General features: G+C 40.7%; 2 protein-coding genes across 3 annotated transcripts; both read left to right on the forward strand.

The window, feature by feature from the left end:
• Positions 1–742: 742 nt before the first annotated feature.
• On the forward strand, positions 743–10,595 carry LOC118805188 (keratin, type I cytoskeletal 13-like). Of its 2 annotated transcripts, none has more exons than XM_036565808.1 (7): positions 743–1,213; positions 1,685–1,767; positions 1,890–2,046; positions 2,574–2,735; positions 2,830–2,955; positions 3,040–3,266; positions 4,045–4,197. In XM_036565808.1, the coding sequence occupies exons 1-7, from the start codon at positions 818–820 to the stop codon at positions 4,115–4,117; spliced, it is 1,224 nt and encodes a 407-aa protein (XP_036421701.1). In that variant the 5' UTR covers positions 743–817; the 3' UTR covers positions 4,118–4,197. The 2 variants fall into 2 exon arrangements, with proteins under 2 accessions (XP_036421701.1, XP_036421700.1); XM_036565807.1 differs by lacking the exons at positions 2,830–2,955; positions 3,040–3,266; positions 4,045–4,197 and adding exons at positions 9,287–9,412; positions 9,524–9,750; positions 10,465–10,595 and having other exon boundaries at positions 780–1,213.
• On the forward strand, positions 6,805–7,728 carry LOC118805192 (keratin, type I cytoskeletal 13-like). Its single transcript, XM_036565820.1, has one exon. The coding sequence runs from the start codon at positions 6,851–6,853 to the stop codon at positions 7,298–7,300; it is 450 nt and encodes a 149-aa protein (XP_036421713.1). The 5' UTR covers positions 6,805–6,850; the 3' UTR covers positions 7,301–7,728.
• Positions 10,596–23,202: the final 12,607 nt, after the last annotated feature.

The following is a 23,202-nucleotide window of genomic DNA, read 5'->3' on the forward strand; positions in this document are numbered from 1 at the left end:
CAGAGTTTCCTGTGTATTTGATACTTACAAAGGATCTTTTACCACAAAGTCTTAAATGGCCTTTGTAAAAATATTAAAACAAATGTCTAACATTACTTCAGTGCTTCGAGTCATCACAGGTAAGGCATAAATGTACCATAAACATTTTAATGCCGACTGTGGCAGTATGCTTTAGTTTACAATGAATAGGTTTAGATTTTTAAGTTTGCTGTGTTGTTTTTCCTAGTCTTTGTCGATTTCTGCTGTCAGATTTGAACTCAGTTAAGTCAAATCCAGTGTAGTTTTGGTGTCTTAACTGTTATTTTACAATAAAGAACAATCACTAGATAGATAGATAGATAGATAGATAGATAGATAGATAGATATAGTACGCATATTAGTATGAGCTATAAAATGTACTGGATTAACAAGCTCCTTACAAAGAAACTGGACAACTGTATGGGTTTACAAATGTGTGGATGAATGCAGGTGCATTAAGAAAGTGCCTGAGGCTCCATCAGCTGTTTGTGAAAATAAGGGGTGAGATATCATGTAACTTCAAAATAACTGTTTATCAAGTCCCTGCTGGTAGTTTTCATTTTTACCTTTCGTTCTAGCCTTCCTATGAACCTTTATCTCACTGCTCATCATGTCCACACTCGATTGTTTTTATTATTACAGATTTGTCTAGTTCCAAGGAATTGGCCTAAAATGTCAAACATTATCCCAGGCCACCCTTCCGGATTCTTCCTTGCAGGCATAAAGGGACCAGTTTCCTCCGCTCTCCACCCATTCACCTCCAGCCTGAGCAGAAGGGAACCGAATCTCCAGCAGCACCATGGCCTCCAACTTCTCCAGCTACAGCCTCGTCTCCTCCGCCGGTTTTATGAGGGCCAGCCCTGTGCACTCTGCCTCCAGCGGCTTCCATCTGGGCAGCAGGAGGGCCAGCAGCGTCTATGGTGGAGCTGGAGGCTCTGGGATTCGTATCTCCACCGGCAGCAGCTTTACAAGTGGCTTCAACCTGGCTGACGCCGTGGACATCTCTGCAAATGAGAAGGCCACCATGCAGAACCTCAACAACCGTCTGGGCTCCTACCTGGAGAAGGTGCACTCCCTGGAGAAGGCCAATGCTGAGCTGGAGCTAAGGATCCGCCAGTTCCTGGAGAGCAAGGCTTCCCCCAAGGCTCGGGACTACTCTGCATACTACGCCACCGTCAGTGACCTCCAGGCCAAGGTAGGTCTAAAGTGTTGGATCATGTTACTTATACCTTACTCCTGTCTTCCTCTACCAAGAAAATCAAGTCCAAAAAAATGTTTAAATTATCTGCAGAATTAGAAGTCTTGTTAGTCCTGGACTGATCTCAAACTTCAATGCATTATATCATTGGTTAATTCTACCATGTTTTACCCTCCTACTAGAAAAGGCATCAAGACCTGAGCAGACAAATAGCTATGAATGTGAATTATACTGGATGATATCTGAGCCAAAGCCTTTTATTCGTTTATGAAGGGATTAGATCCTAACCCAGTCCTCAGGGAACCCCAGACAGTCCACACTTTTGCTGTACTAAACTCCCACCAAATTGAATACCTAGCTCATGTATTCTGAGAGCTAGACTGGAAAAAATACAGACCACCTGGACGTCAACAAAGACTGGGTTGCTTCAGATTTCCACTGATGTCTTTCTTTCTCTCTATTCTGTAGATCCAGAATGCCACCACAGTGAACAGTGGAATCTATCTCAGCATTGATAACGCCAAGCTGGCAGCTGATGACTTCAGAGTCAAGTAAGTGAATCATCTAGAAATGCTATTTAACACCAGCGTTTAAGATTTGCTACATCTCAGCTTTAGTTCAGAACTGAAATGAACAGAACTGTGACTTTGACAACATCCAACCTTCTGACCAGGCATGAGAGTGAGCTGGCCATGAGACAGTCAGTGGATGCCGACATCGCTGGGCTGAGGAAGATTCTGGATAAGATGACCTTGGTCAGGTCAGACCTGGAGATGCAGATTGAGAATCTGAGGGGGGAGCTGGTCTATCTAAATAAGAACCATGAGGAGGTACTTTAGAATTCATCTGACAACACTTGGCTGCTTTATGAGGCAGGCAAAACCTGAAAGTGGCTCAATCCAATATTTTTCTTCAGATGTGACACAGGTGTGTTATCTGTGTGGCACATTGAACAGCAAAAACACATTGAATACGACATTTTCAGCTTCACAGAAACCAAGACTGAAGAAAGGACACAAAACAAAGGAGTGTCCGTGGCTGAATAACGTGCCCTTTTACAGCGAGCTCAGGGTGATGAGCCCAGCTGTCAGCCGTTGGAACTGCATGATTACTCCTGAGATGAAACTGAAACTTCTAGACCTGCATTCATTGGCAGTCATGGTTGTTTACCTCTGAATGATTGTGCCTCATTAAGCATTGTTCTTTTGGACAGGGGTGTGATCTGTTCAGACTAATTCAGATACAGGTTACATTACACAGATATTGTGAAAATCGAATTTGGGACCCTTTTATCTGCTGTGTGAACGTAGAACGTATAAACTTGCATAACACAAGTCTTTTGCTTGTTCTGTTTCAGGAGCTCTTGGCAATTCGCTCTCAGATGGGTGGTCAGGTCAATGTGGAAGTGGACGCTGCACCACAGGAAGACCTCTCTGCCATCTTGGCTGGAATCCGCGAACACTACGAAGCCGTGGTCGCCAAGAACCATAAAGAAATCGAGGCCTGGTACCAGACCAAGGTACATTCACACCAGAGTACAGTCCATGTTTAAGAGTCTATCTTCAATGAGCTTCATAGCAGAGGAAACTAACTGTAAGATTATTTCTCTGTAGACCGAAGCACTGAGCAAAGAAGTCGCCATCAGCACAGAAATCCTCCAGACGTCCAGATCAAAAATAACAGATGTCAAACGTACCTTTCAGAGTCTAGAAATTAACCGGGACTCTGAGTTCAACATGGTAAGAGCTCCCACACTTCTCCTAAATTCTGTTTAAATGATCTCCAGCCAGTTTCAATGCTCTACCTCCTCTGTGACTCTTTAGAAAGCGTCTCTTGAGACGACCCTCACTGAGACCCAGAGCCGTTACGCTAGAATGCTCGCTGGCTACCAGGTGCAGGTGACCAGTCTAGAAGAACAGCTGGCGCAGCTCCGCGCTAATCTGGAGCACCAGGGTTGCGAGTACCAGATACTTCTGGACGTGAAGACCAGACTGGAGCTGGAGATCGCCGAGTACAGAAGACTGCTGGATGGACAGACCACCACCACCACGTAAGACTCTCACTACAGAAAATAGTAGAAATACTGAGTGGGGAGAAAAAAGGACACACTAAAATATGGTGAGAGTCGCCCTGTAAAGCCTGAAATAACCATTTAACAGTCAGATGTACTGGGACAGATTTGTTTGAGGGTTTTTCACAGCACATCGTACATCTTTACACATTAACATAACAAGCACAGACTCTAAAAGAAGGTCCACTTCGGTGTTTCGGCCTCAAATGATCTCAAAATTAACATCATACTGATGACGATGTGATGACTATAGTAGATAATTCACTCACATCCTCAGAAGATGCTCCTTCACCAGGTTTAGACTGAGCTCTCTCTGAATTCTCTTTAAACGCACTCGCAAAAGTCAGACTCATCCACTGGGGGGGTCCAAAGCACAAATGTTACATGCAATTACACATTTCCACCAGAGAGGTCTCCAAATCCCCAAATCCTGCATAGTGTTGCTATAATGTAAAGTTTTTTGCCAAGAAGACAAATGTTCTCCAGGAATGGTGCGGCTGAAGAATTAGCTATTACAGTTAATTAACAGTCACATGGTTTAGTGGTTTAGGATTTCAATATAAAAGTCCTGCAAAGCACTTTATGATGTTCATAAGTAGCATCATAGTTTAAAAATAAAAAAATGTTACTTATTGACATGTACTCTACGTTTCATTTACATTTACATTTATGTTGCATTTAGTCGTGTAGTTGGAAATGTTAGCGTGACTCTTTTCAACTCCAGTCTCCTGACACACAATCCTCTTCACTCTTACAGCACCCAGTCATCTCGAAAGGAGGTGATTCTTACAGAAGAAGTGGTGGACGGTAAAGTGGTCAGTTCACCCTGAAACTCCACTATGTGACATGAAGACCCTGAGTCATATGAAATTGATCCTTAATGCTCATAGAGATCAATAAAATCAGGAGTTTAAACGATGAACAGTGTCTGTGGTTCATTTCAGACTTAAATGATTCACAAACAATTACAGAATCAGTCAATCATTCAGGCTAATATGATCAAATACATGTGCTTTATTATCTTAAACATGATCTGGGGTTTAGTGTTTAATAGCTTTAAAGTATTGTGTCACGTATTGGTCACACTAGCAATGTAAAGTTTGGACACACCTACTCATAAAACAGGTTTTCTTCTTTGTTTATTACTGTTGTCCACATTTTATAAAAACAATAATAATCACAACATCAAAACTATGAAATCACAACACAGCTGACTGGCTGGAACGCATTAACGAGGACTGACATTACACTAATTAACATGTATAGTAATTAGGATGATATAATAATCGTGGTTCCAACACTACATTTCCTACTCAAGTCCTACATGAAGACTACTTGTATGAAAAACGAACGAAGTAAATTCCTACATAGGCATCAACTGGAATAGTTATATTTGTCTTAGAAACATCTTAGAAACTTTGAAGCAGAAGTTTTTAAGATCAAAATGTCTTTAAGAAAAGTGAAAAGCATAAATCAGGTGTCCAAACTTTTTACTGGTGTAGAAAATGAAGAAAAACCCTTCATGTGCCTGGATTTTTGACTGGAACTATAATCTTCTGTCAGACAGCAGTTGAATGCAGCAGTTTGTGGTCAAATTAGTAAATAAAATAAATGAAAATAAGTCAACATCCTCTACAGGGAACAACTTAATATATATATTATAAATATATATAAATTTAGAGCATAATTTCTATTTATTTGCTGAGTTCAACATATTGACAAAAATGTATAAAATATAAATTGTGCCATAATTTTTGCACAGGCCATATATTTTTTTCCCCCAATTATCTAAATTCAGCAAATAAACAGTAATTCTGCATCAGTCAAGTCAAAGTTTATTTATTATATCGCTTTTTACGTCAGGCGCTGTCACAAAGCAGCTTTAAAGAGGGGGGTCTGAGCCCCCAAGAAAAACTCCCTAAGAGCAAGAGAAAGAACCGCTGAGAGGAACCAAAACACCCCAATGTGGTTCAATAGAAACTGGTCACACAACATTACAGCTCAGAGGAACTGGGCTTCAGCCTGACTGGACTGGTCACCATGTTATAATACTCAGATTTATGGCCACATAGGCTTTAAGCAACATTAAGTACCAAAAAACTGATTGTACCCCTTCAGATGAGGGGTGGAGCCACAGGTAGGCCTGTTGAAGCCTGGATCTATCCCGACTGATCACAGGCCTAATTAATCAAATGGGTAAAGAAAACATATTAAGCACAATTTTTGAAGATGATGAAATTTGACTTGTTTTCTGTGAGTGCTGTCGTTGTATTATGCCCCATCAAAGCATTACACTTTCTGACAAGCTCCACCTTGTTTTCTCAGCTTTCCAGTCACTGTTTATCAACTGTTGCTATCTATCATCGCCTCAAGCCTTCGGTTTGTTATCAGCACGCCTCTGTTAGAATTTAATGCTCCAGTCGCGGTTAAAAGGTGTAACTGGGGGTGTTCAAAAGTGAGTTTTCTATGTATTTGGTACTTACAAAGCTCATTTAATAGAAAGGCTGAAATGGGCTTTGTGAAAATATCAAAGCAAACGAGTGCATCGAGTCATCACAGGTAAGACATAATAGGATACACTGGAAAAAATGGTATCTGGTCAAGAAAAGTTATTTTAAATCTAGTCAATTTATCTAATATTTCTTCTGTTGAGACTGTTGTAAGCTTAATTTAAGATTATGTATCTTATTTGTAAACATCTTTACTTGTTTGAAGTAATTTTATTAAGTAAAATTATCTCACTATATTGGCAGATTTTAAGAAATGTGCTTGTTTTAAGAAATGTGCTTGAAACCAGTGAAATTATCTGCCAGTATATTGAGAGAATTTTACCTAATAAAATTACTTTTATTAGTATATAGAAATAAGCTAGATAAACTTAAGATGCCAATTTTTGCAGTGTAATAAATGTTTTTATGCCCGCCGTGGCAGTATGCTTTAGCCTACAATAAATAGGTTTTGATTTTTAAGTTTGCTGTGTTGCTTTTGCTCATCTTTGTGCATCTCTGCTGTCTGGTTTGAACTCGGTTATTTAAAATCCACCGTAGTTTTGGTGTCTATTATTCTAAAATGCAGTACATATCACTAGATATTAGTATGTTCATTAGTATGAGCTAACAAATGTATGGAATTTACAAGCCCCTTACAAAACACCGGAACAAATGTAATAGTTTACAAATATATGCATGAATGTAGGTGCATTATGAAAGTGCCTGAGGCTCCCTCAGCTGTTTGTCAAACAACACCGTGAGAATAATGAGCGATATCATGCAACACAGCACTTCAACATAACTACTGTTTATCAAGTCTCTGCGTGATTGTTTTCATTTTTATTTATTTTTAACCTTCCTATGAATCTTCATCTCATTGCTCATTAAGTCCTGGCTGGAATGTTTTCTTAATAACAGCTTTGTCTGGTTCCGAGGAATTGGCCTAAGGGGTGGAACATTCCCCCAGGCCACCCTTCCAGATCCTCCCCTGCGGGGTTAAAGGCAGCGGGTTTCCTCCACTCTCCACTCATTCCCCTCCAGCCTGAGCATAAAGTAACAATCTCCAGCAGTACCATGTTCGCCAGTTCCTCTGCCCGTTTTTTCACCCCCTCTGACCCTTCCAAAAATGCCAAAAATTTGGCCTCTGCCTCTTTCACAGCTCGCTCATTCAACATGACCACCCGCAGCATGTATGGTGGAGCTGGAGGCTCTGGGGTTCGTGTCTCCACCGTTGGTAGAGGTGCAAGGGGCTTCAACCTGGTCAACGCCCTGGATGTGTCTGCAAATGAGAAGGCCACCATGCAGAACCTCAATGACCGTCTAGCCACCTACCTGGAGAAGGTGCGCTCCCTGGAGAAGGCCAACGTTGAGCTGGAGCTGAAGATCCGCCAGTTCCTGGAGAGCAAGGCCTCCCCTAAGGCTCGGGACTACTCCGCATACTACGCCACCATCAGTGACCTCCAGGCCAAGGTATGTGGATCATGTCAAGTGTTGGATCATGTTACTTGTTCTTCAAGATTTTAGCTCTGGCTTTCAGGAGCAAGAAACTGTAGATGAAGACCTTTAATGCAAAAGTAAAGCAAACCAGACATGTGGACTGTTTTAATAACTAAAACTAGCATTACATAATAAAAATTCATAAGAACCTATATGGATATAAAACCCTAACTCTAACCTAATCTAACCCAAACCCTGCAGACTTAGAAAGCTTATTATTCCTGGACTGATCTCAACCTTCAATGCATCACTTCATTAGTTACTTTTAGCATGTCTTAAGCCCAGCACTAGAAAAGGCATCAAAACCTGAGCAGAATAAAAGCTATGAATACGAATTGTACTGGATGATATCTGAGCAAAACCTTTTAATCTTAAGCTTAAGACTTTCATTAAAGGATTAGTTCCTAACCCAGTCCTCAGGGAACTTCAGACAGTCCACACTTTTGCCGTATTCAAACTCCCTCCAAATCGAATACCTAGTTCTTGTGTGCCGAGAGCCAGATTAGAACAAAAATATGATCCACCTGGACGTCCGCGAGGACTGGGTTGGGAACCACAGCTTCAGATTTACACTGACGTCTTTCTTTCTCTGTATTCTGTAGATCCAGAATGCCACCACAGTGAATGGTGGAATCTATCTCGGCATTGATAACGCCGAGCTGGCAGCTGATGACTTCAGAGTCAAGTAAGTGAATCATCTAGAAACGCTATGAAATACAACACCAGCGTTTAAGATTTGCTACATCTCAGCTTTAGTTCAGACCTGAAACAAAGAGAACTGTGATTGTGACAACATCCAACCTTCTGACCTGACGAGAATGAGCTGGCCATGAGACAGCCTGTGGAGGCCGACATCGCTGGGCTGAGAAGAGTTCTGGATAAGATGACCTTGGTCAGATCAGACCTGGAGATTCAGATCGAGGGTCTGACGGATATGCTGATCCACCTGAAGAAGAACCATGAGGAGGTACTTTAGAATTCATCTGATAACACTTGCTTTATGAGGCAGGCAAAGACTAAGGCTACATTCGGACTGCAGGTAAAAGTGTCCCAAATCTGATCTATTTCTTCATAAATCACACAGAGGTGTTATCTGTGTGTCAGTGTGAACAAAAAAAACACTGGATCTGCCATTTTCAGTTCTGATTCGGAAACTTTCATATGTGGTACTGAAATCCTGAATGGCACTGAACAGCCAGAGTGGAATGCATGCGAATTTTATGACAATCTAACTGGACATCCTTATATTTCACGCTGCTGTGACACCAAACATTTGGGCCGATGTTTCTGTGCAAAAAAGTAAACACTCATCGCAACCGATGTGTGTTTGAAGAGATTTTGTAAGAAATGGCTGAACGCAGCCCTAGGAGAACGAGGCTGCAGCAGCAAAGAAGTCTGAAAGCAAAATTTAAGGAAACTAAGGACATGAAAAAAAGGACTGACCGTAACCGAAAAACATGTTTGAAAACAATCAGGGTGATGAGCTCAGCTGTCAGCCGTTGGAACTGCTGCTGAAGATGAAATTGAAACTTCTAAACCTGCATTCTTTGGCAGTCATGGTTGTTCATATCTAAATGAGTGTGCCTCATGAAGCATTGTTCTTTTGGGCATGTGTAGGAGTGTGATCTGTTCAGACTAATGACAGATACAAGCAGCCTAACAAAAAATTGGATTTGGGCCATTTTTACCTGCGTGTGAACGTAACCTTAGAACGTATAAACATGCATAACACACGTCTTTTGCTTGCTCTGTTTCAGGAGCTCTTGGCAGTGCGCTCTCAGATGGGTGGTCAGGTCAATGTGGAAGTGGACGCCGCACCACAGGAAGACCTCTCTGCCGTCTTGGCCGGAATCCGCGAACACTACGAAGCCGTGGTGGCAAAGAACCGTAAAGAAATTGAGACCTGGTTCCAGACCAAGGTACATTCACACCAGAGTACAGTCCATGTTTAAGAGTCTATCTTAACTGAATTTCACAGCAGAAGAATCTGACTGTAAGATCTTTTCTTTGTAGAGTGAAGCACTGAGCAAAGAAGTCGCCATCAGCACAGAAACCCTCCAGACGTCCAGATCAGAAATAACAGAAGTCAAGCGCACACTGCAGAGTCTAGAGATCGAGCTGCAGTCTCAGCTCAGCATGGTGAGAGCTCCCACACTTCTCCTGCATAAACACATCTCCTACATTCTGTTTAAATGATCTCCAGCTGGTTCCAATGCAGATGAACACTCTACCTCCTCTGTGACTCTTTAGAAAGCTTCTCTTGAGACGACCCTCGCTGAGACCCAGAGCCGCTACGCTAGAATGCTAGCTGGCTACCAGGTGCAGGTTACCAGTCTAGAAGAACAGCTGGTGCAGCTCCGCGCTGATCTGGAGCGCCAGAGTCGTGAATACCAGATGCTTCTGGACGTGAAGACCAGACTGGAGCTGGAGATCGCCGAGTACAGAAGACTGCTGGATGGAGAGACCAGCACCACCACGTAAGACTCTCACTGCCAAATAGCATGTAGCAAAAATAGCAAACACAAAGTGTAATTATGGTCATGGCAACCCCGGGAAAGGAATTTAATTGTAGGGGGAACTCTGGTTAGAACCACTGGGTTGAAGCTGCACTGTCAAATACTTTTTGTTAAAACCGAATGAAGTGTCGTTACTGAGTGAGGAGAATATAAACAGGCTAAAATATGCTGAGCTGCTGCTGCTGTGAGTCGCCTGTAACGCCTGAAATAATCATTTTAAAGTCAGAGGCGTCGAGTTTTTCACACCACATTGTTTGTCTTTATGTATTAACATCACACACAGACTCTAAAAGAAGGTCCGGCTTGATGTTTCGGCCTCAAATGATCTCAGAATCGAAATCATACTGACAAAGATATGATGACAATAGTAGCACAACCCACGGTACAAAATTATAAAAGTATATTCCATGCGTTGTGTGCAGTTACATATTTCCACCAGAGAGGTCTCCAAATCCTTAAGTCCTACATAGTGTTGCTTTAATGTGAGGTTCTGTGCAAAGAAGACAGGTGGTCTCCGGGAATGCTGTGGCTGAGAAATTGGCTATTACAGTTAATTAACAGTCACATGGTTTAGTAATTTAGCATGTAGAACATCAGACGAAGTTTCAGTATGAAAGTAAGCATCATTATTTAAAATTCCAGTTTCCTGACACACAGTTCTCTTCGCTCTTACAGCACACAGTCATCTACCACTCGAAAGGTGGTGATTGTTACAGAAGAAGTGGCGGACGGTAAAGTGGTCAGTTCATCCTCCTCCACATCCAGTGAAACCAGAACAACCAAGTGAGGATCCTGAATCTCCACTACATGTCATGAAGACCTGGAGCCCTATAAAGATGATCCTCAAAGCTCATAGAGATCAATAAAATCAAGAGTTTGTATAATGAACAGTGTCTGTGGTTCATTTCAGGTCTCATATGATCAAATACATGTTCTTTGTTATCTTAAACGTAATCTAAAGTCTCCTGTTTAAAAGCTTCAAAGTACTGTGTCACATCTCTTTTTATTATTATTGCCGCTCCCTCCCTCATCACAACACAGCTGACTGACTGGAATGCATTAACAAGGACCAACGTTACACTACCTTTGTTTTGAGATATGCATAGTAACTAGGATTATACAATCATCGTGGTTGCAACTCTACATTTCCTTGTTCAAGTACTAAATGAAAACTACTTGTTCAAAAAAAATCTTGCTTACAAAAATATATAAATACATACAGAGGCGTCACTCTGAATAGTTAAATTTGTCTTAGGAACAACTTTAAAACTTTAAAGTCTTAAAGGAATCTAAACAAACAAGCAGCTGTGTCCAAAACGTTTGACTGAGGTGGAAAATTGTGAGAAACCCTGCATCTGTACAGGTGCTCAGACATTTGACTGAAACTGCTGCTCTTCATGCAATCATATGCAAATGTTTGGGCACATGTAGTCAAATTAGTATGTAAAATAAGTGGAAGTTATATATAATATAGATGTAATATAGCACATTTTAGTGCACAGTGTATTTACTGAGATTAACATTGTGCTACGGCCCAAGTAACTTTTCTGTGTCTGTGGCAATTTTGTTTTTTTTTACCCTCTGGTTGTATTAACTGCAGGTCCATGATTGGCCACATGGGGCGCACTCCTGTATAAAGGGGCACCAAGCCACCATCTCAGCAGATGTTCTGGGCTCTCTCCCCTCTCGTGTGACCTGGAAGATCATGTCCAGACCAGCTCGGCACTCTTCACTTCACTCTGTCTTTTTGTTTCTTTTGTTTTTAGTTTAGTTGGGTTTAAATTATTAGTGTTGTTTGTTCATTATTTTGCCAGACGTTCACCCCTGAAGTCACTAGTCCCCATTCAGCTTGGCCGTGTGCAAACTTGCATATTTTTAAGAAAGTCTAAATAAACCTGCAGTTCTCTGTTTTGAATGGTGTCCTGTGTCTGGTCTGGCGGCTGGTCTGGGAGAGAGCCACTCTCATTTTCTGTTACGTCCTGACCCTCGACCGGGTCGTAACGATAGTAGAAAAAAGGAGATATAAAATGTGTCATAACTGACCACATTTATGTTTTTTCCCCACATTGTGTTTAGTTCAGTAAATAAACAGTAACTGTGCACTAAAGTGTGCGGAAGTGTGTCTCACTCAGTTATTCACACTCAGAAAATCAGGAAAACACGGAATTTGACTACATTTTTGCCCACGACTGTATTTATCAGCCTGGCTTTGTTCCTGCATGTCTGTGAAACAGCAACATCATAGCAAATGCCACGTTACCAGCAAATACCACAAATACCAGGTGAGGGGGCGGCAGGGGCCCAGCCGTGTCTTTGGGTAAAGGTAGGGGGCAATAGGAGCCCAGTCGTGTCTTTGGATAGAGGTGGGGGGCAGGGGGGGCCCAGTTGTGTTTTTGGATAGAGATGGGAGGGCAGCAGGGGGCCAATTTGTGTCTTTGGCTAGAGGTGGGGGGGCAGCAGGGGCCCGGCCTTGTCTTTGGGTAGAGGTGGGGGGGGTAACAGGGTTCCAGTCGTGTCTTTGGGTAGAGGTGGGGGGCAGCAGGGGCCAATTCCTGCCTTTAGGTAGGGGTAGGGGTTGCAGCAGGGGCCCAGACTTGTCTTTGGGTAAAGGTGGGGGGGTACCAGGGGCCCAGCCGTGTCTTTGGGCAAAGGTGGGGGGGGTAACAGGGGCCCAGCTGTGTCTTTGGGTAGAGGTGGGGGGCAGCAGGGGCCCAGCCGTGTCTTTGGGTAGAGGTGGGGGGCAGCAGGGGCCCGGCTGTGTCTCTGTGCAGCCTGTCTGTTGTCTAGATTAACTCCACTGATTCTTCCTTAAAAGGAGACCATAGCTGCTCTGTGATTGGCTAGTTAGACTCAGTCTCTGAAACACCCACTGATCCTGTTTACCCTCTAAAATTTACCTTTTTAGGCAGTTACAGGTGATCTCATGCATATGTATTAGAAGACAACACCCTGACACGCCCACCAGCTCACAACCTGGCAGCCACTCACGTTCATTTTAAGCCCTTTACTTTTCAGTCAAGACTAAAACTCTTTAATCTGGACACTTTAGAAGGCAAAACTTTGGCACATGCTTTCTGTAGATTCCTCACTGCTGGTTACTGCATGTGGAGAAGTTCTAGATAAATGAACCGTAAAACTTCTACTCTGGAACTGAGGTTTGATAATTCACTTCTCAGTGGTGGCCATGGTCATTGTAGAGCCTCATAGCTGTTCAAGAACTACATAAAGGTGCCATTTGGAGCAATGGCCAAAGAATAACCACTTTTGGTTCCTTGAAGAACCTTCCAGTGGATGGTTCTTTAATAAGGCATCTCTGTAAATGAGATGTGTGAGTGTGAAGAAGCTTTTCAGGTTTAAAGAACAGGTCCACACCAATTAAAGCTATTTTCTGACACTCTTAGAAAATATGGCTCTTTAAGTGTTCTTTACTAAAAGATAATGTTTCTATGTAGAACCATGAACACTCAAAGAACCATCTGCATGCTCAAATAGTTCTCTGCATGGCGAATTGGTTCAGATTGGTGGAGAATATGTTGTATGTGGTTCTATATAGCTCCAAAACGGGTTCTACTGTTGTTACGAAGTCGAACTTGTAACCCTTTTCAAAAAGGTTCCATGTAGAACCATATGCAACACATTCTACATCAATCTGAAGAACTTTTTTTACCATGCAAAGAACTATTTAAGCATGCAAATGGTTGTTTGAGTGTTTATGGTTCTGCGCATTGTGTTTACTAAAGATTCTGGAGAACCATCTTTTTTTTAAGAATGTAGAACTGTACACCCAAGCCGAGAACCATTGATGAACCTCTATTTTTCGTGTGTTTTGGAATATTTTGATATCTCGTAAGTGTAAAAGAGTGTTTAACAGAGTTGGCACCTGCAGCGAGAAAAACATTTTATGTTTCTTATATGAATAAACATGAATATGTACACATACTGCATTTTATAATCGTGTTATTGTTATTATGATGACAGTGTGTGAATCAGTTTGTGTGCTAGCTAAATCTTCAGGGTTACTAACACCCCAAGCAATAATGAATGGTTGAAGAATCTTACATGAATTTAAGGCCTAAAACCAATGTACTCTTCTATTACGGCAAGTTATGAAGATTCAGAGGCAGCGGATAATCCTCAAATCATAATATCTGGCTTTATCAGCCCATAAAACGTTGTGTACGGTGTCTTTTAGCAACCTTGAGGCGTTTGTGTAGATCTTCATGGTGTTTTGCAGTGCTGAGTTATAGAAATCTGTACATTACAGAGTGCTGGTTCCTCCAGAAAGCCGAATACTGCCACCTTCTGTCTGTCAGTAAGAAATGAAGCTCCATTTGTCATATTTAGAAGGAAATCGGTGTGAGATCAGCTCAGATCAGACCTGCACAGCGTTTCATCTACTGACCATGTTCTGTATGTTAGCAGCCAGATTTCCTAAGAAATAACTTAGGAAGGATCTTAAGACAAACACTGAGAAGTTCATAACACTGGTCCTCGTTCTCCAAACGTTCTTAAGAAGAAATTCCTTCTTAAACCCACTTACGCAGTTTTGACGAAGATTCTGACTCACCAGTGTTCTCTTATGTGGGGTTTGTTCTTACGTAAGAACAGAATCTACACACACTCAAGAGCACAAAGGCGAGAACAGTTCTGCCCTTTAAGAACACGTCATGAATCTGACGCAGACTTTTTCTTAGAACCTTTATCAAGAACATTTATCAAGGAAATTAGTATAATGAGGACCAGTGTTCTTAAATATAAAATGTAGTACGTTCTTAAATATTCTCCTACACTCTAAAACAGACGGTTCTTCAAGGGTTCTTTAAATCAAAAGAATTGCCCTATTTAGAACCATATACCATTGCTTAAATGGAGAATGTGTTGTATAGGGTTCTATTTAGCATCAAAAAGGGTTCTGCTATTGTTACGATGTCAGAACCATAAAAAACCATATATCCATATAAAACACATTCTCCATCAGTCTGAAGAACCATTTCAACATGCAAAGAACCGTTAAAGCATGCAAATGTTTCTATATAGAACTCATGGTTCTAAACCGATCAAGTCTCTTTACTAAGGAACCCTTGAAGAACCAACGAACCATCTTTTTTGAGAGTCCTTCACAGGACTCAGAGGAAGCCTATGTTTGCGTTCGCCCTCCCAGCGCTGGTAGTATAGTGTGACTGGGGGAGTCAGAACTAGTGGGTGGAACTGGGTACGACTAAATTGGGAAAAATAAAAAATAAAAATTTGGTTCCCATATAAATCTGACTGGCCACCATGTGTGCCCCCCCCCTACTGAAGTTGGAGGTTGGTTGGTCTTTATGTTGCTGATCTTGTATGTAGGACTGGGTTTATCTGTCATTTCGTTTTAAGTTCTTCTGCTGCTGAATCCTCATTTTAATTCTCTGCACACGTTCAGACTCTAACAGCTCCTCCTTTAACCCCAGTCGGTTAAGCTGTGCTTCCATCCACTACAGCTCTGTAGAAACTTTAGAAGACGCAGCTACCGTGATTAGGTATAAGGGCCCAGCCTGCGCCGCCGGCCGCCAGCAGGAGGCGACAGCAGTGAGGCGCCACAAGTTCAGAGAACTCAAATTCCCAGAAACCCTCGGGCTGATTAGGCCCAACCTGGCACACCTGTGGACTCCTCTACTTAAGGCTGTGGCATTTAAACAGAAAGGTAAGAAAAGGGAAAAGAAAAGAAAACAAATCGAAAAAGAAAAGAGGGCTGGAAAAAACAAAAGAGAGAAACAAAAAGAAGGCTTAAATAAAAACGGCTCCAAGTCATACAAAAGCGTTTGTTCCACAAAGAGCAAACAGGTGAAACATTAAGCTGACCTTCCCTTCAGAATCACAGAGGAAGTGTTTTTTGTTTTCTGATTCTTTTATTTCACTTTTCTATCTCAGTCTATGTTTGAGTGCACAGCGTCCCCTTTGTCTGCCTGTTTCCCGTTTTTTTATTCCCATTCGTTGAAGTGTTATTCCCATTTTTGCCTGTGCTTCCCAGCGCAGCGGTAGCTCCTCGGACCACCAATCAGTACATCGGTGGTTCGAGCCTGACTCTGAGCCACCTCAGCCCCAACGTGCACTATAACCCAATTCACCCTCCATCACCTCAGTAAACTCATTTAAGACACTCTCTCACAGGTTTTCCCTGTGAGAAACCCTTTCTGGCACCTTTATTCTTAACAGTGGACATGAGCATAAAATATTTAGTATTTTTGTTCAAAGTTTGAACAGATGAACTGAGTTCCAGGCACTAATATGAAGGTCTGAGCAGGCTCTTCTGTTCAGGGTTTAAAAGGTCAAATACACACTGCTGAGTTGCTCTGGTTAGTGTCAGCCTTCAGGCTAAAACCCACTGCAACAAATCTGAGTGCTGTCAGCCGCCTTCAGCACCGCGGGGTGAGCAGGTCTGAACACCACCTACATACCACCACCACAGCCCCCAGCGCAGCCCACCTACTGCAGCTTTACAGCTCTCCAGGAGAACTCCACCACTTTATCACCACAGTTTCAGCATTATTAAACATTTAAGTTAAACATTCACTCGTTCAGAGTGGTTTGGTGTGAAACGCTCTGTTCTAGATAAACTGACAGAGTCAGAACTGTTCACAGTGGTGGTGATAGGAACCAGACATCCACCTCTAAAAGCTCCCTCACAGAAAGTTACTACATGAAATGGTTATGAATTCACTGCCTGATGACTGAGACACTGTTTTATGATAGTTTTGAGAAGATTTTGGCCTTAAACTCCATTCATGGTGGAGGGATACATAATATGCCAGGTGTTATGAGGCAAAATAGTCCCCAAAGAAAACTTATTATTTCAGATTTTCCACTATTTTCCATCATCAACATTCCATATAAACTCAGAAGACTCGTGTAGGTTCACTGGTGGTTTTGGATAGTAAATAAAATGTCTATATCTGTGTTGTAGTCATGGCGACCCCTGGTTTCTATCACCACCACTGTAAAGACATCTGAACCATTTCACACCAAACCGCTCTGAATGATCAGTTATACAGGAAATTTTGGAAAAACCTCTGATTCAGCATAACATCTAGGATTAAGCCTAGTCTCAGAGAGTGACCATTAAAGGGTGACATTATTTTAGTGTCTTGTTTGGAATTTTAGAGAACAGTAAAACGCCAGGTATTCTCCTAAAAGCCTGTATTAGCCCCGCCCACTACAGGTGCTCAGAGGCATGTCATAAATCAGCCAATCAATTGACTTTTATTTGAACTCTCAGCACATTGAGGGTGACCCTCATATACTATGCAGCCGAGCGTTATGCAGAAAGCAGGGATTAAAGTGAAAAAAAATAGATTATAAAAACATGAGTTAAAAATAATAAAATATACAAAAAATAATTGTAATGGTAAAATTAGAGAGTAAAAATTCAACCAAATCGGATTAAACTGATAACATTGCAAAGATAATAAGAACATGACATAATAAATGATAAATCTAATAATAAACATTAAAAATAAAACTAATTTAAAAATGGCAAATGTAAAACAATAAAAAATGCAAAATCACATGAAAGTGACTCAATAAATAATCAATAAATGGATCATAACACAGGTGCAGGCTGAGTGAAGGGGGTCAGACAGTAACGGATTAAAATGTGACTCCAGAGAGTGAAGCTTCAGAGTTTCTGTAAATTCCAGTAAAACCAGTTCAGCAAAATCTCTCAGCACCTGAAAGTTGATCAGTCACTTCATAACATCAATGTTACATAAAACCTTTTTAAACCTTTCTATAAAGAACCAAAAAAGGGTTCTTCCATTGTAAGAAGTTTGACATCATAACAATAGCAAAACTCTTCTTGGTGCTATATAGAACCATTTACAGCACATTCTCTTTTAATCTGAAGAACCATTTCGCCATGCAGAGAACCATTCAAGCATGAAATGCTTCTATACAGAATTCATGGTTCTAAATAGAACCATTCTGCCTCTCACTCTTAAAAAAGATGACTCTTCAAAGGTTCCTTAATAAATGGAATGGTTCTGTTTAGAACGATTAGTGGTATATAGAACCAGTTCCAGCTTAAATGGTTCTATGCATGGTAAAATAGTTCTTCAGTGTGATGGAGACTGTGTTGCATACGGTTCTATATAGAACCTTTCTGAAAATCGTTCTATACAGCACCAAAACGGATTACAAGTTTGACATTGTAACAATAGCAGAACGCTTTTTGGTGCTAAATCCTTCTGTTTTGGTTTTATTAGATCTCAGTGCAGCCTTGAAACCGTTGACCACAAGATTTTACTCCAGCGTCTTGAATACTGGGTCGGCCTCTCGGGCTCAGTTTTAGAATGGTTTAAATCATATTTAAGTAATAGGCAGTTCATGGTTTCACCTGGAAATCATTCATCAAAACGATTTGCCGTTTCTTGTGGAGTCCCCCAAGGTTCAGTCTTAGGGCCTTTGCTTTTCTCTTTGTACATGCTACCTCTAGGTGATGTTATTAGGAAACATAGTATAAATTTTCATAGCTATGCTGACGACACCCAGTTATACATTTCTATTCCTTCTGACGATCAAGACTCTGTAGACAGACTGACCAGCTGTGTGTCAGATATTTCTCAGTGGATGTTGCAAAATTTTATATAATTAAATCATGAAAAAACTGAATTACTGATTTTTGATACAGAAACTCAGAGAAAAATGATTTTTGAGAAACTTGGTTCTTTAGCTTCATCTACCAAACCTGAAGTACCAAACCTGAGTGATCTTAGACTCTGAGCTCTGTTTTACCCCACATGTAAACAGTCACTAAAGCAGCTTTTTATCATTTAAGAAATGTCGCTAAAGTTCAGCCTTTTCTGTCTCAGAGCGACGCAGAGAAACCTGTTCATGCGTTTGTTACAGCAGAGTTGATCACTGTAATGATTTTCTTACTGGACTTCCTAAGAAAACTACACATCCCTTACAACTCGTACAAAACGCAGCAGCATCCTAACAAAAACAACACAGAGAGATCAGATCAGTCCCGTTTTGAAAGAGCTGCACTGGCTGCCTGTATCATTCAGGATAGATTTCAAGGTTCTGCTACCCGTCTTTAAAGCTCAAAACAACCTTAAAGCACCTCTTACATCACAGAGTGTCTGTCTGTTTATGTTCCAGCACGCAATCTAAGATCTGCAGATAGTGGCCTTCTACAGAGACCCTCTGTACAATACAGAAAACATGGAGAGACTCTTTCAGTTATTCTGCTTCTAAACTGTGGAGCTCAGTTCAGCTTTTATTAGACAGTCAAGCTCAGAGCTCACTTTTAAGAAGCACCTAAAAACGTCTCTCTTTAAATCAGCATTTAACTAAAACTGAACGTCTCGTGCTTTTTATCTTCTAATTTAATCTTCTTCATTTTCTTCTGATTCTAATTAAGCACTAATGATCTCTTCTATAACTGTTTTATCACCTGTCTGTAAAGCACTTTGAGCTGCCACTGGCATGAAAAGTGCTATATAAATAAAATTCATTATTATTATTAGTAGTAGTAGTATTTTTTATTATAATAATAATAATAATAATAATTATTATTATTATTATTAATAATAATATTATTATATAGAACCATTTACAACACATTCACCTTCAATCTGGAGAACGATTTCACCATGCAGAGAACCATTTAAGCAGGAGGTAGTTCTATATAGCACTCATGGTTCTAAACAGAACCATAACACAGTCTATGCTGAAATATCTGGAACTGTGCAGTTATTTTTGAAGTTTGAACTAATTCAAAATATTTAACTACATTTCTGATTTTTTTTTTATATTCAGTGTTTATTTGAGTTGAATTGAGAATAAAAGCAGTTTAACTGTTTGTTACTACATGAAGGTTCTTTTCACAAACAGGACAAACTTAAAATGACTAAAATTTAATGTTTTTTCAATATACAAACAGTGTTGCCTGGGTGACTAATTCAAAATAAATGTGAATGGATTTCACTGATTTTTTTTAAATTGATTTTTTTGTAACATTTTTGTGATTTAAGTAACCAAATTCTCATCAGTACCACAGCTCTGATAATTCTCTAATGATTTTTCACATCTTCTCATAATCTGTACACTACTGTCAGACTGCAGTATTTATAGCTGATTATTAATCTATACACTGAGGTTTTTCTCATTACTGTCACAAAACATGTGGCTTTTGTTTCGCATCCTCACAGTTTACGAGGAAATGATTAAATTAAAGAAATACAATGTTTAACCTCATAAAATCTGTCTTATTACAACCTAAGGCTTATTACTCAGTAACTACAAGAACTTCAGTGTAAACTGGCTGAGCTGATCTTTGATTATAGACGTGTGTAATAACACTCTCGGCCTGCGGGTGGGTTCTGACCATTTAAGAGGTTAAAAGTAATACAAACTAATTTTCAAACTCAATTAAAATAATTAATCGAATTAATCTAAAAATGGTGATTATCAGTCATAAACACAATGCGGTAATGAGAATTGGGTTAAAAACTCCACAAACTGTTTGCTGCACCAAGCGGAGCTCCAACTGATCTGCTAACTGACATGAATATTGTTTACCTTTATGATTATGACATATCTATAGATAGTGTGGTCATTTTTTAGGTTCTTTACAGGGCGGTGTTTCTTTTCTACTAAAACAGATTAAATGTCCCACTGAGCTGCAGGTTTATCCTCAATGTCATATCAAATTTATTAAAAATAATAGCAACATTTTATTTCACAGTGTGCTGAGTTCTAGGTATCCACCAGTTAACTATCAGGTGCAACTCTGAAGTAGTGTGTAATTATACTGGGTAAAATATGGTAATTCCACTGAAATCACTAACAGGTTCTAGATATTAAGGACGTGGTATAAAATCTCTGATATAATTGGAGTAATTAGGTGATAAATACAAAAACACTGACTAAATTTCACTGCAGTGTCACATTTAGGCAGGAATGTAAATCAGAACCTCCTTCAAGTAGCCGGTAAGTTATATGGAGTAAAATGACAAAGAACAAATAGTTTGTGAAGTAAACAGTAAGAACCCAGTAGAACCACAGTAAGGATCACTGCTTTCCAGATTCAGTTCAGTTTATTGGTAATAAACAGATGTTTTATTCATCGACAGTCTTTTACATCATATAACTACTAAAATAATTACACAGCACTGGAGTTTGTACCTCACACTTACCCAGGTGGTTGCTAAGGTGTTGCCAGGCTGTTGCTATGGTATCCCAGGAGGTTGCTAAGGTGTTGCCAGGCTGTTGCTATGGTATCCCAGGTGGTCGCTATGGTGTTGCCAGGCTGTTGCTATGGTATCCTGAGTGGTTGCTAAGGTGTTGCCAGGCTGTTACTATGGTATCCCAGGTGGTTGCTAAGGTGTTGCCAGGCTGTTGCTATGGTATCCCAGGAGGTTGCTAAGGTGTTGCCAGGCCGTGCCTATGGTATCCCAGAGGTTGCTAAGGTGTTGCCAGGCTGTTGCTATGGTATCCCAGGAGGTTGCTAAGGTGTTGCCAGGCTGTTGCTATGGTATCCCAGGTGGTTGCTAAGGTGTTGCCAGGCTGTTGCTATGGTATCCCAGGTGGTTGCTAAGGTGTTACAAGGCCGTGGCTATGGTATCCCAGGAGGTTGCTAAGGTGTTGCCAGGCCGTGCCTATGGTATCCCAGAGGTTGCTAAGGTGTTGCCAGGCTGTTGCTATGGTATCCCAGGAGGTTGCTAAGGTGTTGCCAGGCTGTTGCTATGGTATCCCAGGTGGTTGCTAAGGTGTTGCCAGGCTGTTGCTATGGTATCCCAGGTGGTTGCTAAGGTGTTACAAGGCCGTGGCTATGGTATCCCAGGAGGTTGCTAAGGTGTTGCCAGGCTGTTGCTATGGTATCCCAGGTGGTTGCTAAGGTGTTACAAGGCCGTGGCTATGGTATCCCAGGAGGTTGCTAAGGTGTTGCCAGGCTGTTGCTATGGTATCCCAGGAGGTTGCTAAGGTGTTGCCAGGCTGTTGCTATGGCATCCCAGGTGGCTGCTATGATGCGATACCATAGCCACGGCCTGGTAACCATTCTTTTCCTTAAGGGAGAGGAATCTACGTTTGAATGAACACTGTATGTAAGCCATTCGTCCAGTCGGTTCACAAGCGCACCAATTCCCGTAAAGGCTCTAAGTTTGTTGGTTTGACCTGTAAAAATGGTACAAAAAACGTAGAAGAATGAAACGAAGAACAGCAGGTTGGCTTTTTTAAGCTAACTTTAAAAATCTGGAGAACATTAAAAATTTTAATATTTAAGCATTTAAACACTGATCTCAGTTCAGAAGTAAAGAGTAAAGATGAAGCAGGTTTGAAGGTGGTTAGGGTTGCTGAACCTGCTCACGTTCTGTTTGGACGTGTTCCTGTAAAGTTCTGTAAATGCAAATGTGAGTCTTACATGCAAAAAGCTCTTTGGTGAAACGATGGCTGAGTTTTTTCTTGGCAAAAACAAAGAAACTGTCGGCTGCCAAACCACAGAGATGTGCCAGAGTAGACTGTTCTGCTGGATATTTGCATATAAACCATGTGTGGGTTTGTTTTAGATCATTATCTTTATGCATCTTCCACCCAGTGAGTTACGGAAATCTGACACATGGTGATATATGGATTTGATATATATGACATATTAACATACATTACATATGACATATATTAGCATATACGAGCTTCCCTTATATCCAACTTAGATGTTGTCATGTGTGGACATTTATATTACATATTTGTCAACTTATTTGACATTGGCCGTTTTCAAATATGGGGCATATATTTCAGCCATATATCAGTATACACAGATATGTGTTTCTTTTTAAAAAAATATATATATAAATTGTATATGGATGGAATGTATTACTCATATGTTAGCTGCATGTTATTCACATTTTGTTTTCTATCTCAGTTTGAGAGAGTATATGTATGATCCATATTCTATGCATGCATGTGCAATATGTGAAACTTACATGTACGCACAGTAATATAAGACCATATATTTTGAAATATATACCTAATCCTATATTAAATATGCATGCATGTCCACATATCAGATTTCTGTATGGACTGAGGCATCTTAAAGAAGTTTCACTGTGCTGTAAAACTGGAACGTTGCCAGTGGCTTTCTCGGTTTAAGGGTGAAAAGATCCTATTCATAATTTAGAGCCTTCACTGACTCCTCTTCATGTTGAGAACTGTCCCTCATGCTTGAGGTATTTAGAACCTGAAGGTAAAAGCCTGCAGAATGAGGGATGGAACTGTGTATCAAGTGCACAGAGATGCAGGTGATAGCCTGAGAAAGAAGCAACTACTGTCAATCATTCTGTCATTAAAGCCAGCCTGAAAGCTTGACCTCATACAAAAACCATGGTAGAGATTCTGAAGCGTCAGCATGTTTCATAACATGCAAATGTGATGTGCCCC

Source organism: Colossoma macropomum, unplaced genomic scaffold, assembly GCF_904425465.1.
Source record: "Colossoma macropomum unplaced genomic scaffold, Colossoma_macropomum, whole genome shotgun sequence".
Classification (NCBI taxonomy): domain Eukaryota; kingdom Metazoa; phylum Chordata; class Actinopteri; order Characiformes; family Serrasalmidae; genus Colossoma; species Colossoma macropomum.

Excerpts from the sequence above, each read along its gene's own strand:
- LOC118805188 (XM_036565807.1), top strand. The coding sequence starts at position 818 with ATGGCCTCCAACTTCTCCAGCTACAGCCTCGTCTCCTCCGCCGGTTTT. Across the intron at positions 2,736-9,286 it reads AGGCCTGGTACCAGACCAAG|AGTGAAGCACTGAGCAAAGA; the intron begins GTACATTCACAC and ends TTTTCTTTGTAG. Across the intron at positions 9,413-9,523 it reads TGCAGTCTCAGCTCAGCATG|AAAGCTTCTCTTGAGACGAC; the intron begins GTGAGAGCTCCC and ends GTGACTCTTTAG.
- LOC118805192 (XM_036565820.1), top strand. The coding sequence starts at position 6,851 with ATGTTCGCCAGTTCCTCTGCCCGTTTTTTCACCCCCTCTGACCCTTCC.